Source organism: Cnephaeus nilssonii, assembly GCF_951640355.1.
Source record: "Cnephaeus nilssonii genome assembly, chromosome: 6".
Classification (NCBI taxonomy): Eukaryota; Metazoa; Chordata; class Mammalia; order Chiroptera; family Vespertilionidae; genus Cnephaeus; species Cnephaeus nilssonii.
The window spans coordinates 37,107,478-37,124,899 of record NC_137077.1 but is presented as its reverse complement, the minus strand read 5'-3'; the positions used below and the strand labels follow the sequence as shown (position 1 = coordinate 37,124,899).

General features: G+C 39.6%; 1 protein-coding gene across 6 annotated transcripts in view; it reads left to right on the top strand.

The window, feature by feature from the left end:
* The window catches only part of DENND5B (DENN domain containing 5B), a 173,058-nt gene that overhangs the window by 98,327 nt on the left and 57,309 nt on the right, over positions 1-17,422 (top strand). For 4 of the 6 annotated variants that reach the window (XM_079774038.1, XM_079774037.1, XM_079774036.1 and 1 more), the window contains 3 exons: positions 6,384-6,571; positions 11,291-11,827; positions 14,730-14,961. In XM_079774038.1, the coding sequence (XP_079630164.1) occupies positions 6,384-6,571; positions 11,291-11,827; positions 14,730-14,961 (957 nt within the window). Of the gene's footprint in view, positions 1-6,383; positions 6,572-11,290; positions 11,828-14,729; positions 14,962-16,831; positions 16,919-17,422 lie in introns of all 6 variants that reach the window. The other 2 variants (XM_079774039.1, XM_079774040.1) reach the window with 1 other exon arrangement.

Genomic DNA, 17,422 nt, shown 5'->3' with positions numbered 1-17,422 from the left:
ATCTACCACCGAGAATGCAGAGCTAAATCCAGAATGAGTGTCTATTCCTGTTAGGACTCATTTATAACCCCCACCCCCCAGGGCTGCCGGCATCCATCCAATATAATACACTTGCCAGTCATGGAGGGGGGGGTCCCCCTCCCCCTGGGAATCTTCCTCGGAGCCATCTGTAGTCTCTGTCTCTTGTTGGTAGACAAAACAGTTCCTGTTGGCATTTTGTGCCTCAGAAGGTGTAAGAGGAATATGTCCAGATTCAGCTAATCTCTGCATTGCTATAGCCTCCCCCATGTCTACTCATTTCATGGATCCAGGTGGCCACTTCAGAAGGTGCACTTTGTAGTTCCAGTCACCTCCAGAACCTGGAAGGGGGTTCTTGTAATGGGCATCAACATGTCCAACTTTAATGTGCCAGAATGATTTCCATAGGGCTGTGCCTCATAAGGCATCCTTTTAAAGTCCAGTTTTCCATTGCCCGTGAGTCATTAAAAAAAACCCCAAACATACGTGCTTTTACCATTGTTCAGTTCTCCCATCACTGCTAGGAAAACAGCATGCAAATCAGCCCACTGAGCTGCTATGATTTTCCCTTCCTTGATCACGATGGTGGCCTTCCAACCAGGGTGTTGTTCATTCAGCTTGGAACTGTCATTCATAAACCAAGCAGCTCTCTGTTGGTCATTTGAGAGGTGTTTATAAGGCACTGTCTACGTGATGATGGAATCTAGCAGCTCATCACTCAGTTCGAGAGTCCGTCCTGTGGGGAAGGAGGTTCCTGGTTGTATCTCCTCGAATTCTCCTTGTAACAGGATTCCAGTATAGACCATTTCCATTTTATTATGGAACTCTTCTGAGCATTGCCTTCCCTCATTAGAGTGTTTTTCTTGACATCATGGTTATTTCAGGTTTCAAGATTATTTTATGTCTTTCAGTCATGGGGACAGTCTAGATTAATGTTCAATAGCAGGCTAATAATTGCCTCTCAAATGACAAATCTTTAGTCCAACATCCCAAAAGTTGTCACTGGGAGACGCTCACAGGCTTTTGCCGTAAGTCCCAGTCTGTGCTCCGCATAGGGCTACTGCACAGTTGGTTTGTTCCAGCACTCCAGCTTCTTTCCTGTATCTGCAGGCCCAGGCAGTCTTATTTCCATTTAGCATGTCCAATTAGTGTTGCTTGAGGGGTGCTTTACATGCCTCTGTTTTACTTCTGGGGGAAGCATTCCCATTTAGACATAATATCCATTCCATAAAACATTCCCATAAATGCTGTTTAAACATCCCAGTTTTCACCTAAACTTCCATCTTAATCCTATTAACCTTAATGTTTCTGTATTCTATCAAAGTAATTGTAGCCTGCATTACTTCACCAAAGGATTTTGGTAGCATAGCGCATGCAGGGGGTCCCAGAAACATCTCAAACCTATCCGCCTCCCACTATTTTACCCACTTTTGTTCTCCTCGCACCCCCTCCCCTCCCACTATTTTACCCACTTTTGTGCATTTGGCTTTAAGTTCCCAGCAGGGGGTTGAGCCAGGAGACCCTGATCCTTTTGTCAGTCTCTATCTTGATTACTCTGATTATTGCCCCAGGCCATTCCAGGTCTGGTTTCTCATTAGAATCTTTGCCTTTCCTATGTTTTAAATTTCTCCAAATTTAGACTAAACTTGCTTGGGGACCTTTAATGTAGGGGGATCAGCAGGGGTCCCTTTGGTCTACCCAATCTTATACAGTAGTGCTATATTAAGACCTTTGTTTCAACCACATCAATGTTTGTTTCATTCATCCCATTTCTTTTATTTTTTTAATCCTCACCCATGGATGTTTATTGATTTTAGAGCGAAAGAGAGAGAGAGAAACATCAATGTGAGAGAGAAACAATGATCAATTGCCTCCCATATATGTCCCAACCACGAATCAAACCTGCAACCTAGGTATGTGCCCTGACTGGAGTCGAAACCAGAACCGTTTGGTGTATAGGACTATGCTCCAACCAACCAAGCCACCCGGCCACGGCTCATCCAATTTCTTAATAACCTCTAAAGATTTCCACCCTGCTGGGATGAGTTTCTTGACGCTTCCCCTTTTCCTCTTTGTTTTGCTCCTATCAATGTTTGCTTTATTCACCTGATTTCTTAATAACTGTTTAAAAATTTCCACTCTGCTGGGATGAGTCCCTTAAGTCTCTCCCCTGCCTCTTGGCATTTTCTTGTTAAATAATCTAATGTCTTCATTAGCATCTGTAAGATTCATGAGGGGAAGCTGAGACAGCAAATCTGACCTATTTTGTGGCAGTAAAGTTACACGGGTGCTGTTGCACTATTTATCATGACCTGAATAATGGGCATATTCAGTGGGTGAATACCCCAGTTATCATAAAGCCAATTCCACACAGTACGAATCATATGAACTGCTTCCTCCGGGTGTTGCACTTGGCGTTTGTAGGGGGAGTTGGCAGTCCCCGTTCTCAGGGTAAACAGACTTTACAGTAGCTTTCCTCCAGTCCACCAGGCTGGCTGTTCCCTCAGGGACAACCTGCTGTGTGTCTGGATCGTAGCGAGCCGTCTGTGACCGTCCCATAGTCAGCTGTGGGTACTGCATCAACCCAAGTTTTGGAAAATTCTCATCGATTTTTCTAAACATTGCTTCCATTCCTCTTTTTTTAAAAAAAAAGTCTTTCTGAAACACTAATAAAGCATGTAAATCTGTCTTGCTCCATCTCCCATGTCTCTCAGCCTCTTTTTCTGTCTCTGCCTCTGTGCTGCATCTTGGGTGATTTCTCCATATCTCTGTCCAAGATTATTCTATTTTTTTTGCCTGTATCTAATTTGTACTTAACCCTTCCTTTGACATTTTCATCTCCGTGGCCTATAAACAGTCCTGGTCCTTAGTTCTTCCTTTAATTTCCTTAAACATAAAACATACATACTTGATATTCTTTGTCAGATAAGTTTCAGTATCTGATGGGTTGTGTATCGAGGATATATTCCTCCATGAAGGCTGTTTCCTTTCACCGGGCATCTGAGTTCACTGGCAACACGAGTTTACTTGAAATTAAAATTTTCAACTTAGCGTTTCTTTGGGACATACAGATAGCATAAATTTGGGCTCCGAACATACTTGAAAGCTGGCCAGAATTCTCAGGTAGGCTCATTTTCTTTTCCTCCCAGAGCGAAGGCAGGGCAGACAACTTTCCTCAGCAGTACAGCCCTTTTTGTGTATGTGTGGTATCATCTTGTTTGTTTTTCCTGTCTTGATCTCTTTTCCCTGAGGTTTTTAACCCTCTTTGGGTCCTAGCTTTATGCAAGAGGATCTACTGTCTGGTGAAGGAAAAATAAATCATATATACCAGTCTCTCAGTGTCTAGTGAAAGAGGGGAAAATTGATTTTCACTTCCCATGTGTAAATTTTTCATCGTCAAAGCAAGAAAATAGCCCCGGGTGCTAGTTTCCATTATTTAAGAATTTGTGTTTTCTATGACATTGAACATTTTTTCCATCAACCGTAAATAAAGTAGCCATGCTGTGAGGGGTTTGATTCAACTGCTTAAAATCCTCTGCCTTTCAGCCTAAGTCCAATCAGGAGACAGATTAAACCACACAATAATTTAAACAAAGGAGTGTAATATGAAGAGTGGAATATACTAACTAGGAAAGTAACTCTAAAGACTTGAAGGAAACGCTGAAGGGTACCTTAGGAATGACCAAGTTGGAAGGGGAGGCTCCACTTCCCAAGACTGAGGTTCATTCCTCGTTGAAGAAAGTGTGGTTGCAGGTCCTTAGATGGTGGAGAAGGTCAGTGGGTTGCCTAGGCCTGAGCTGATCCTCAAACGTCAAGTAAATAGAAAACCATCTCCCAGGCACCAGTGAGCTGTGGGTGGTGAACAGGCAGGCATACAGAAATTGTCAGGGCGCCACTGTGGGTGTGAGATCTGAGTGTGCAGTATCCGTGTACGGGGAATCATGTGAAGGTGACCACTGGCCCATCTCTGAGACGGCCTACTTCGGGCATGTGGCTGGGGCAGTGCACCACCAGATGTGTACCTCACATAGCGGCACTACTGATCAACATTCTGCAGGGGCAAGAACAGGCACAACACTGCTCTCTGAACTGAGAAGAAACCCCTTCCTCCTGCAGTGCCCTCTGCTGCTGAGACTCAGCATGAGCTCACTGTAAAGGAAATGCTTACAGGTCCATTGTCATAGGCCATGTACTGAGTGAATTTGGAGCTGAGAGGCAATAAATAGAAAACTGGTACAGGAGCTGTATAATAGAGAAGGAAATAAAAAAGCAGTGCCTGACCTCCAGGAACTGATCTGGCTCTCACAGGTAGACCTCACTGTTATTACGAACTGATCTGATGCTCACAACTAAGCCATGTGCTCCTACGGAACATGAATGGTCCCATAAGAACATCCACTTTAAGCAAGGTCACTGTGCAACCCACAAAATACCAAGCATCCTCCTCTCTTGCTAAATTAGTAACTGCTACTTCACTTCCTTACCAATCACAGCTTTGTCCCCCACTTCAGTCTGCCCTTCCTATAGATCAGATTAACTGAGATGCCCAGTGATAAATTGTCCTGATTTCTGACAGCATCCAAGTCAAAGCAAGTCTCTACTACTTCCTTAGACCCAGGCCAAAATTATCCAACCACGCCCAAATCCTATAATAGGTTTCTCTAAGTCCTCTTAGTAAGACATCCCACAGTTCTCCAGGGTGTGCCTTCTTCCGCTCTGCAATGAGTAATAAATAAATCCAACTATTCAAATACAGATGTGTTCTTGGGGTTTTTGACTGAGGAGCATTGACAGAATAAAGGATTACTAAGTATTTTTTTAATCATTTTTTTATTTTTCAATTACAGTTGACATACAATATTATATTAGTTTCAGGTGTACACCCCAGTGAGTAGACATTGTATAACTTATTAAATGATCATCCCAATAAATCTCATACCCATATGACACCATACACAGTTAACACAATATTATTGACTATATTACCTATACTTTACATCACCATGACCATTCTGTAACTACAAATGTGTAGTTCTTAATCCCTTCACCCCTTTTACCCATCCCTACCACCCCCATCCCATCTGGCAACTGTCAATTTTCTCTCTTATCTGTGAGTCTGTTTCTAGTCTGCTTGTTCATTTATTTTGTTTTTCAGGTTCAATTGTTGATAGGTACGTATTTATTGCCATTTTACTGTTCATATTTTTCTTCTTCTTCGTCTTAAAGAAGACCCTTTAATATTTCATAGAATACTGGTTTGGCGGTGATGAACTCCTTTACCTTTTTCTTATCTGGGAAGCTCTTTTATCTATCCTTCAATTCAAAATGATAGCTTTGTTGGATAGAGTAATCTTGGTTGTAGGTCCTTGCTTCTCATCACTTTGAATATTTCGTGCCACTCTCTTCTGGCCTGCATAGTTTATGTTGAGAACTCAGGTGACAGTCTTATGCGAACTCCCTTATAGGTAACTAACTGCTTTTCTCTTGCTGCTTTTAGGATTCTCTTTGTCTTTAACCTTGCATTTTAATAAAGCTTATATAAAGCATCAATGACAGAGTTATTTAAAAGGATAGTTTATTTGTAATTATGTGAGGTGATAAATATTAATTAAACTTATGATAATCATTTTGCAATATATAGACACATCAAATCACCATGTACTTACAAAACTAATAGTGTTATATGTCAACTATATCTCAGAACTGGGGAGAAAGGATACTTTAATATTGTAGACAGATTTTAGTTTTGATAAATTAGCTCACGTAAACAAAACACAATAAAATATAAAAAACCAACCTTTAATTTTCTGGTAACTTTTCACTTTGTCCCCAGATTTGATAGTTCTATAGTTGGGGGTTAAATATAGAAAGTGTGACTATAAATGCGTATATCTGTTGATTTCTTATACCTACAAAATTAAGTTTAACAAAAATATAATCTGGATAATTATATATACAAGACATAAAAGCCTCTGAATTTGGGGATTGTATAGATGTACATGTATACAAGAAGTGATCAATAGCTATATTCTGGTACACTTTTAATGGGAGAAGTGCCAAGAGCAGTTTACTTAGTTCTTGTTTCCTCCACTTTTTAAGGGAATGTAATTCACATATCAGTGATGTCAGAAGCAAAGAATATGATGATGTTTCCCACCTATCCATCCTCTCTTAAAACCACTCAACTGAAACCACTTAACTCTTTAATTATGGTGAGATAGAATGACCTATTTTCTGTATGGTCATAAAGAAAGATTTTATTTATTAGCACAAGAATTTTTTTGGAAATTGATACTTTCAAGCTCAATGCCATGACTATGTTTTTACTTGGAATCTTCCCCTCCGTTTTTCCTTGTTCTGTGCAGATTACCAACGCCTGATGACTGTGGCGGAAGGCATCACCACACTCTTGTTCCCATTTCAGTGGCAGCATGTGTATGTGCCCATCCTCCCTGCTTCTCTGCTACATTTTCTTGATGCTCCTGTCCCTTATCTGATGGGTCTTCAGTCAAAAGAAGGAACTGACCGTTCCAAACTAGAACTTCCTCAAGAGGTAAAAGTTATAATGAATGATGAATCATTTGCTGTTTGTTGATTTAGGTCAGGGATACTGTCCTTAGATAGCATTGCCATTGTCCAAACCCTGTCTCTGTTCTGAATCTCCCAAGTAGGTTTAGGGTAGAGCCCGAGCCGTAGAGCTATAGACTGCAGATCTGACTCCTGGTGGTTCCTGTGACAGTGGTTAATTGAACCTGGTGCAAAGCAGGACGATGGCATGTAAATTTGTGAAGATGGAACAATAGCATTGTTACTTAATTGCTTTATTATTCCAGTGACATTTTATTTCCTTTCCCCGATTCACATTATACATTTTGTTTCTAAAACAATGCAGCCCAATTTTAACATCCTTTGAAATCATTGTATTAATTGAGGTGAATTTGATTCTTGACCTTCATCAAATGAAAAGTAACATCTTTCAGCAAGCTAGGGATAATGGAAATATCAAATGCTTTAGTATTCTTTGTTTTTGGCCTAAGGCTAGTTATCAACTTTTTCTAGGTGTCAGTTTAGCTAGGTGGTAGAGATAAGAATTCTAACCCCTAGTTTTTAGGCCCCTTAAGGTTACTATGCTTTCTGTGGGTTGTATTTTCAAATGTTGTTTAAGAAGAAAGTAAACAGGAACTTCTGAAAGCATTTTAAATCTGGTTTATAGCTGTTGTTTACAGTCCTCAGAATTAGAGTGTTAAGCCTTTGAAATGAAATATCGATGAGTGCCATGGCCTATTAAAAAACATAAAATGGTTAATTACATTATTAGCTATTTAATTAGCACCTTTCTTAATAAAATCTTTTGTGCTGTGCTTCACTTTTATTTCTTATTTCCCATAGAATGTCTCATTTTAATAAGTGAATTTAAAAATAACACACTAAGCTGCAGCCATTATATTCAGTAATGATTCCTCTAATCATCCATTGCTTACTTTATTCTAATGAGCATTTTCCTACCAAAACTAGCATTTTTGTTCTGGGGAAAGTAAGCATGATTCAGATCATATAAAACACACATGCAGACTGTCTTGGTCTTTTTAAGCTTTATTGTATGCTTTCTGCTTTTGCCTCCCTATTATACCTTTTTTTTTTCTGTTACCTGAATGCTCTTGTTTTCTCTTTTATTAAATTAATCTCAGTATCGTGATGGCTTAAAGACGTAAATCCTTTAAATTTTCAAGGAAAAAGAAATAGACTAGCCAAATGCATTTTGTTTTCAAGTCTTAAATAGTGACATGTTTTAGTTTCTTGAGTATCTGGTCTATTTGTATGTTAATCAGATGATATTTTATGAGATCCTTTGTTTATATATAAATATTATTATTCCTTTTTTGCATGAGTAATAATAGTTGAGGATTTTAAGATACTACCGCCCTAGCTGGTTTGGCTCAGTGATGGAGCATCGGCCTTCGGTCTGAAGGATCCCAGGTTCGATTCTGTCAAGGGCACATGCCAGACACATGCCGGGTTGTGGGCTTGATCCCCAGTACCGGGGCGTGCAGGAGGCAGCCAGTCAATGATTCTCATCATTGATATTTCTATCTCTCCCTCTCCCTTCCTCTTTGAAGCCAATAAAAATATGTTTAGCTCTACCTGGTTTGGCTCAGTGGATAGAGCGTCGGCCTGCGGACTGAAGTGCCCTAGGTTCGATTCCAGTCAAGGGCATGTACCTTGGTTGCGGGCACATCCCCAGTAGGGGGTGTGCAGGAGGCAGCTAATCGATGTTTCTCTCTCATCGATGTTTCTAACTTTCTATCCCTCTCCCTTCTTGTCTGTAAAAATCAATAAAATATATTTAAATATATATATATATCTTTTTTAAAAAATACTGTCTTGATGTAGTTGGGAAATCTTTCTGTCTCTGTCTGTGTGTATCCTCTGACTCTAAAGATAAACTTAAAAATTTTGTAAGTTTTACAGTAATATCTAATTTTTATTCATTAAATCAACACTATTCAATAAATATACATACCCATCTATTTATTCATGGAGTAGAATAATATGAAATTACTTGAATCAGCTGTGACAATAGCAGTGCTTCTGTCTAGGAAGTATAAATTAGTCCATGGCTTTCAGAGGAAAGTATATCACTTTGCTCTGGTATCATTTTATAATGAGATGAAATAATTTACTTCACATAATTTGGGGAGGAAATAGGTATAAAAATAGCCATTTAAAAAAAAGTACTTAAATATGCTCACTAGTAATACTCACCACTACCACCACCACCTTTTTCTGAAAACTGTAAAATAAAATAATAACTAAAAATAATAACAAAGCTTCTTAGAATAGTTGTGAAAATGTTTACGAAATGGTTATTTTAAGAAGATATGATTTTAGTTGTTAGTTGACTGATGTTACTACATAGACTTAGAATTAACCACCCACTCCCTTTCCCCATGATTCCAAATAATGGGCACAGGGAGCCATTTGTTGTATTTTTTTTTTTTCTGGGGTTGGGGATGATGGTGGAAGAATATAGCACTGAGGAATAAATGCATAAGATGGCACCTTACTTTTTAAAAAAATATTTATTGATTCAGAGAGGAAGGGGGAAGGAGAGAGAGATAGAAACATCAATAATGAGAGAGAATCACCAGTCAGCTGCCTCCTGTATGCCCCCTACTGGGTATCAAGCCTGCAACCCAGGCATGTGCCCTTGACCAGAATTGAACCCGGGATTCTTCAGTCTGCAGGCTGACACTATCCACTGAGCCAAACCAGCTAGAGCGCTTCAATAAATTTTTATAACAAAAGTTCCCGATTCCCATTTCTACTTTGTGATAATCAAAGCCCCAACTTGGGCTCTTCTCTCCAGACACAGAGAGTCTCGTGGGAACACAGAGCCAGGCCAGTAGCCGTGGTGCTGGAACACCCACCTTGCCATACACTTTCAGCTCAGCAGTGATGACATGAGCATAACAAGCTTTAAAATTTCCCAAAATGCATCACTTTTTATTCTCCTAGGAGAAGGTGAGGGATAAAAAAGGATAGCAGAAAGGCATTAAATGGAAGCAGTACAAAATGTAAGTGGTGCGAAGTTGCTGGTTAACATTTAGATTAGCAAGTTAGTGGATTTTTTCTTCCATTTTAAAGATATTGAATCATCCATTTGAATTATGGTGACCTACTTTCTCCCTGTAAGCTTTTCAATATAGCCTGCTTTCTAGAGACTAAAATACATGTAAAGATTTGGATTTAAAGAAAGCTGTAAGCAGCACTACTGTCTTCAGCAAGATGTGACTCAAGCTCTTCTTCATTTAGAGAAAACCGTTGACATTGGAGAAGAGGAAAGATGTCAGGAAAAAATCCCTTAAACCACCAGGCTCTTTGAGAATGCATATCTGAGACAGGTGACAGGAAGTCATCTACCTTTTTTAGGACTCAGTTTCTTCATCTGCAGAACTAATGGGTTAGATTCAAAGGCTACGCCACACTTGAAGAAGTTACTGTTGGTTCTCTGTTTTTAGATGGGGATATCTTGAGTCTGTATTGAGCTTGATTTGGAACTTTGCTATACTTCTTGCTCATCGATATCTAACATGAAGAGAAAAACAGAGATCCAACTGTTAGCTCTCCTCTTTTCACCTTTCCAGCATTCAGGATCAGAGGACCATGTGAATTCTCCCCTTGCTGACCTGGGAAGCGGGGGTGAGGGCGGGGCTGGGTGGGGAGATGGGGAAACACAGATGAAGCTTCCTATTCTGTTTGTTGACTTGCACCCCGTGCCCTGTGTTCAGCCCCTACTGCAGTCAGGATCAGTTTTATGGGCCCCTTCCCTCCCCAGACTAGGGTTGCCGTCTTCCTTTATACTGACAACCTAGTTCAGATTAAGAGGGTCTAAACAGTAAAAGTAAAATACCATTTTGGAGTCTACTATAATCAAGTACCTGAGAGATAATCAAAATTTTATGCAGCGCTTGGCTCCTTGAATTTTCCATATCTACTTGAAAAAATATTTAAAAGTCTTTTTATTGAAAACGTGGAGTAGAAGCAAACTCATAAAAACATTTCCTCTGATTTCTGTCTCCTCTTTTCCTCAACTCAGAAATATCAGGATCCTGAGTCAGCTCTTAATTATCCAAAAGTTAATCATTTATCGTTCTCTAAGCACTGCTTCTGCCACCTCCCTCTGCCCCCTGTTCTTATCTAATAACTTCTGAAATGGGTTTGTTGTCCAAGAGGTTGAAGCTAATTTGGGATAAAGTAAAAATGTGTGGGTTTGCTGTGATTTTGGATTGCCAATTTTATCCCATTTTTTTCCCGGGGGGGAGGGGTACTGTAACTGCTAAATTTTAGCAGATGTTATTTCTAAATTACAAACGGTGTTGGAGCCGTGGAATGGCATAGAACGTTCAAGCTCATTCAGTGAGCACACGCAGTGCCTCCTATTAGTAAAGTACTTACTATCAGTCCGTGCACCTTTACTCACTTGGGAATACCTAATGGATGCCGTATATTACAGAAGCATGTCTTGATTATAATAAATTGATGAGACCCAGGAAAATTATTTGTTTATATTCAATATGGTATAGAACACGCACATAAGGGGAAACTGCTGGCAACACAGGTTTACTTTTAAAGAATAAGAAGTTGTTAACCTTGAGAAGGTTAACATAAAAGGCTGTGTAATTTGTGATTTTGTTTCTAATAATTGGCAAAGATATTTTAGAACTTAAAATTCCTTTATTCTAAAACCTTCCCCCCCCCCCCTTCTTTTTAGGCTAACTTGTGTTTTGTGGATATTGACAACCATTTTATCGAGTTGCCTGAAGAATTTCCACAGTTCCCCAATAAAGTGGATTTTATCCAGGAACTCTCCGAAGTTCTTCTTCAGTTTGGGATCCCTCCTGAGGGCAGCCTACACTGCAGTGAGAGTGCCACCAAACTGAAGAATCTGGTTCTGAAGGACTTGGTCAATGACAAAAAGAATGGCAACATCTCCACTAATAGCATCAGCATGTATGAGCTACTGAAGGGCAACGAAACCATAGCCCGGCTCCAGGCGCTGGCCAAGCGGACCGGTGTGACGGTGGAAAAAATGGACCTCTCTGCCTCTCTGGGTGAAAAGGAAAAGGATTTGAAGCTGCAGTGTGAAGAGGCAGAGCTGAGGGACTACCAGCTCAACGTGCAGCTCCGAGAGGTGTTTGCTAACCGCTTCACGCAGATGTTTGCCGACTACGAGTCGTTTGTGATTCAGAGTGCCCAGGACATGGAATCCTGGCTCACCAACCGGGAACAGATGCAGAACTTTGACAAAGTAAAGAGAGCCATAGTTTCCTTTTATGGTTCTTAGTGGGCTATCTTATTTGATTTTGTTAACTTTTTTTTAAACACAGATTTTTTTTTTTCCCCTCTTTCCCTTTCCTTAAGAACTTTTCTTTTACCAGTATTTTACACTAGATACAACAATTTCACAGCAAAGCAAATCAAGTAGCTCATTAAGCCGGCTATTGAATTTTGTATTAAGTTGCCTTTCATTTCATTTTTAAACGTTCTTTACTTGAAAATTTTTGAACTATAGAAACTCAAATTTCACAGGTTTTTAAAATCTGTTAACACTATCTGATCCTGTAAGAGTTTCATTGACTCTTATTTTAGTTAGGATCAGGTGTAGTCCTATTCCTTTTCTAATAAATCCTGTTTTTATATTGTGTCTCCAATATAATGAAGTTACGATTTGTCCATGTTAAAGGTAACAAACAGTTTGGTTTCAGAGGCCAAATTTTTATCTCATCCGAGAATCAAAAGAGAGAAGGAGGAATGAATTAGGTTTTATTATTATAAGCCTAAGGCTCTGTTCCAGTTTTGGGGAAAGGAAGACAGAAAGTGGCACCAGCTTTTGATTGTCCTGCTGGCGTTGAAGTGTCTTACTAAGATTTAATCCAGATTATTCTGCCAGGTTTTTTTTGACATATCCATCAGACACTCCTCCCACCACCCCCAACCCCCCAGGACAAAAGCACTTAAGGGAGGGGCATTAACTCTTTCAGGTCACCAGGGTGTAGTTCGGTCTCCTGCCTCTGTGGTAGATGGGGCATGATATTGCCATTAGAATGAATTATGGCTTTTCGCTAAATTGTATCCTTTTGTTGTGAAAGACCCCTTAAAGGGGCTAACCCATTCTGAGAGCCTAATCTACAGTCTTGGAGCATCTGACAGATAAACGTTAATTTTAAAATTCTATAAGAGTGGGTAGTATAAAAGATTATTTTCTGATTTCATCAGATACTTTTTTCAGGTGGAGGATATAAACTATGATGAACAGCTAAGTTCTGGTGCCCTTTATGTTTGAGAAAACTTCTTAAATAATTTAAGAAGCCTTCACTTCTCCAGATGTATTTGTGCTCTTGGGTTCCTTTCTCATTAAGCTTAACCATTTTTCCACATTTTTTTCCTGTTCAGCTTGGAACTACTGTGTACACTCATGATGCTTGGGGTAATTCAAATGCTTATCTAAATCGGGCACTGGTACTTTCTTCCTCCTTAATCTTTATGTAGCTTGAAACTATAAATGGAATTCTTTTTATATAACCCCTAGAGAAATGAAAGTTTCATGTCGGATTCCAGAAGGCTTGTCATCATCTAATTTTTCACTAGGACAATTTACAGGACTGTCACCTACTAGCGGAGCAAGCCAAGTCTCTGCGGACCTTAAATGTTGTGGTCCATGAGAGTCTGAATATCAAAGCCAGACATTAGGCCTGTTTAGGGGGGAAAAGGGCTTTTTGCTCTATAAACTTGGCTGTTTATCTGTGAAATACCTCTTAAGGAGATGAACTGATATCTAGAGACTACTGTGAACCTTCTTCTGGCTATTTGGATGTGTAAATATAACTGAACTGTGGAAGCACTTAAATTAAGTAAGTGGGTTTCTGTAAGGAAGTTTTTTAAAGGCTCTCTAAGTTTCAGAATGAGAAACGTGCTAGGAAGAAGCCGACGAGTATTCAGGAGAGTAATCTTACATGAGAACTTACCCTCCCATCCTCGAATCTGCTCTGAAGAACGAGAAGTCAAACCAACCCAGCAGCTGGAGTAGTCATTCATCGTCAAATTTCAGCTGGTGCCAAACTGCAGCTAGGATTTCTAGACACACAGACCTGAAGAACCACAAAAAAATGAACACTGTGAATTAAAAGCTGATTACAATTTACTGAGCCATTCTGTGCAGCAGACAAACCGGTAACAGGAGTGTGTTGTGCACAATTTCCAAAGGCTTCGTTTGCTTCGGATGGTTTTTTAGAAAATGCTTTTTTTAGTTGTTAAGGCCCAGACTATTCTTGTCAGCACAGGTCCAGAGGAGTCTGATCTTAAATTAATACTCACCCATCAGTCTCTGACAGAGTTGGGGCCTAGAAAAACACCCACTTAAAGAAGAACAAAAAGATTCCACCCATAAAGACAAACTCCATGTTGTTTTTAGTTAAGGTTATTGTGTATATATCATTATTGTATTGGTTAATTACCCCACTGCCTTACGACTTGGAGGTATATTGCATAGGCTAGAAACAGAGAGCAGAAGAAATTATCGCTCACTGGGGGAAGGGGTCAAATTTGATGGTCAGTGAAGAGGATGATTGATGGTCTATAGCAACTGACCCATCATCTTTCACTAATGATGCTCTATTTTCTACATGATGGTCATGAGTATCAGAATGTAAATCAGGTTTGAAAAGTAGGATCAGAGATAAAGACCTAAGTGGCTGAAATTCCATGAAATTAGAAGAAAGGAAGGCATAGTGAATTTTTAAGGATTTTTGAATTTTGTCAGGTTTGTGTGTTATGATTTAAAAAGAAATCAAAATAAATAAGGAATCTAATGGACAAAATAAACTGATGAATAAAACAGAACCAGAGGCATGGAAACATGGAAAGACTGATGAATCTGAGGGAAGAAGGGGGGTGAGAAGAGATTAACCAAAGAACATAGGCATCTATGCATTACCTATGGACACAGACAATAGGGTGGTGATGGCCTGGGGCGGGATGGGAACCAGGTAGAGGGGGGCAGTGGTGGAAAAAAGGGGGGCATCTGTAATACTGTCAACAACAACGATTTTTTTTTTTAAGAATGACCTTAGCAACAGATAATTTTGGGGTTTATCATGTCGTATTGAGGTGGGTCACTTTGCCCTAATAATTTTTTAATTATCTCATTACAGGCTTCCTTTCTGTGTGACCAGCCTGAGCCACACCTGCCATTTCTTTCACGCTTTATTGAAACCCAGATGTTTGCCACCTTTATTGATAACAAAATTATGTCTCAGTGGGAGGAGAAAGATCCTTTGCTTCGGGTCTTCGACTCTCGGATTGAGAAGATAGGACTGTATAATGTCAGGGCACCCACCTTGCGGACATCCGTATATCAGAAATGCAGCACTTTAAAAGAAGCAGGTGCGTTTGCCATGCCTTTTAAAATTAACTTAAAATCCACGATTATTTTGTGTACATTGTTGGCCTTATAAACCAAAATATTGTCAGTTTTAGACTTGATGGCTCGTCCTTATAAGAGGTACTTTCTTTAGTTTTGTTCCCTTCTGTTTCTGTGAGTTAATGTCCATCCCATTCCTACTTGACATTCCTTTCTCTTAGAAGAGGAAAACGATAAATCGAATGGAGTATAATTACAAGGTTGCTATGATTCTTATCATGTTTTCTTTATCGCCTTAATAGAAAAAAAAAGGTTAATTTTTATCTTGCTGTTGCTTTTTTAACTTCTGGCTTCTTTTCTCTTTATCCAGGAAAAGATAAGTATTCATTTAAAATAGTAAATCTGAGATGCTGCCTAATTTACATAACTATGACTGTATATTTAGTTTAGTGGTGCCATTAATTATAATAGCTTTTTTTAAATTGAAATTACATCTCTGGATTCTTGTATTCAAATTAGCAGTTTCCTAACCCTGACACCAGTTTTCCCCTCCAAGAATTATGAGTTTTGGGCCAGCGTAATATAGTAGTCTACGAAATAAATAGTCATATTAATAGTCAGTGTTTACTGACTACTTACTGTGTGCTGAACATTTTATGGTGTGTTTTACATGCCCTTTTGCATATGATCTTAATGATGAAGGGTGGGAGGGATGTAGGCACATTTACTTTTGTTTGGTTTTATAACCACCCTCATTTTACAGTTGAGAAAACTGAGCAGTCAAGCCACTTGCTTGTGATTGTGTAGCTTGTGGTTGTGTAGCTTGTGATTGGTGGAGTCGTGATTTGAGCCCAGGTGTGACTGATTCTAGCCCCCGAAGCCTCACTATGATGTTAGCTACGCATTTAATAAACACGTAAAATGTACCAGTCCACCCAATTTTATGTATTCATCCCTGGCTCCTAACCCTTCGTTTGCCAAGTAAACATATTGATCACCTGAGTGCCCCCTCCTTTGATTTACTATTTCTTCAAACGTAGGAGCTATTGGGAAGCAGTTTTTTGTCTGGAGAAAAAGGAGGCAGCAAATGTGCAGGGTCTTTGCTCTGCTTCTGTTACTTGCCTTTGTCACTTTATGTCCGTAGATCAGAGTCTAGGAGTTGTGAGGCTGTGGTTGCTGCATACTGAAGGAGAGAAGTAGGTAAAGAATGTCTCATGTCACCGTAGAGGTCTCCCTAGAGCTGGCTGGACCCTCGTCCTGTTGTGCTCGTGAGGGTGGATCCTTGGAGCCTTTCAGGGAGCAGCAGTACTGCTGTGTCTCTGGAAATGGAGGGACAGAATGAATGAATGGTCCCCGCCTGTTGGAGTCTCGTCTGACTTCCGGTGCCTTCAAGGCCATCCGAAGAGTATAATGCCTTTTTGAGCCAACTTCATGCCTCCCTTTCTGACAGAACTTTTTTAATGGGGCTCAGCACTGATTCCTTTGTGTGCTTCCAGAAATCTTTTCAATTAACATAGATTTTCTTTCAGCCTCTTAGAGAATTTGATACTCCCACTATCATGTCAGAAATTATATAATACTCTTGAAAATGTACCATGATAGATTTAACAGATATGAAAATGAGATTCAGCCTAAGCAGTCAGTAGTCTCCCAGGAATTTAATTTATCAGAGACTTTTTTTTTAAAGTAAAAGGAGGCAGCTGGCTGTGACTGTTCATTTCTCAAAGAGGGCACAGTAGTTTCTTTTATCAGATGAAATTGTCTTCCCCCCTCCTCCAGCATACGCTGTGAAGGTTGGGATTTTGTTGTCAGCATTGGATTTTTATTGTGTATTGTTTTTGTCTTTTGTTGTTTCTCTTTTGCCTCTAACTAAAAAAGGATTTTGATTTGCAGGTGAATTCTTTAGGCAGAGGTTATCTGCTGTTGACATTGTGGCACCAGAACCTCATGATTTCTGTGCTGAAAGGCAACAAGTTGACCGTAATTCAGTTTTCTTTTCCCTTACCAATCACAGAAACTGGATATTGGCACAAACCCTTGAAAGTGTAACACCCGTGACCTCTTAAAGCAGGCATTTAATCATCTCTGAATGTTCAGTATTCACTGGTGGCATAATCACTGAAAAGTAACTTTGCATTATGTTCCCTATGGCAGTCTTACATGTAAACCTGAGAGTAGTTCATTGTGAATGATGATTTTTATGTTTTAAAAAGATTCCTAACTAAAGGAGAATAACTCAGTATCAGATGGATTTCTCTGTCATTTAAATCCAACGGAAAAAACTGAAGCTCATTTTCCTTTCACGAGGACAGAGGCACTAGTTGGCAGAGATGGAATTTTGTAGTATTTCATGGAACATAAAATTGGCAGGAACTTCATGCCATGAATCTAAGCATTATTTTGCCTAAACCATCTGTTAATTGTGCTTTATAAATATTAGGAAGCATTGAGAGCATAAATAGGGCTGTGGAGTGCCAGGGGTCA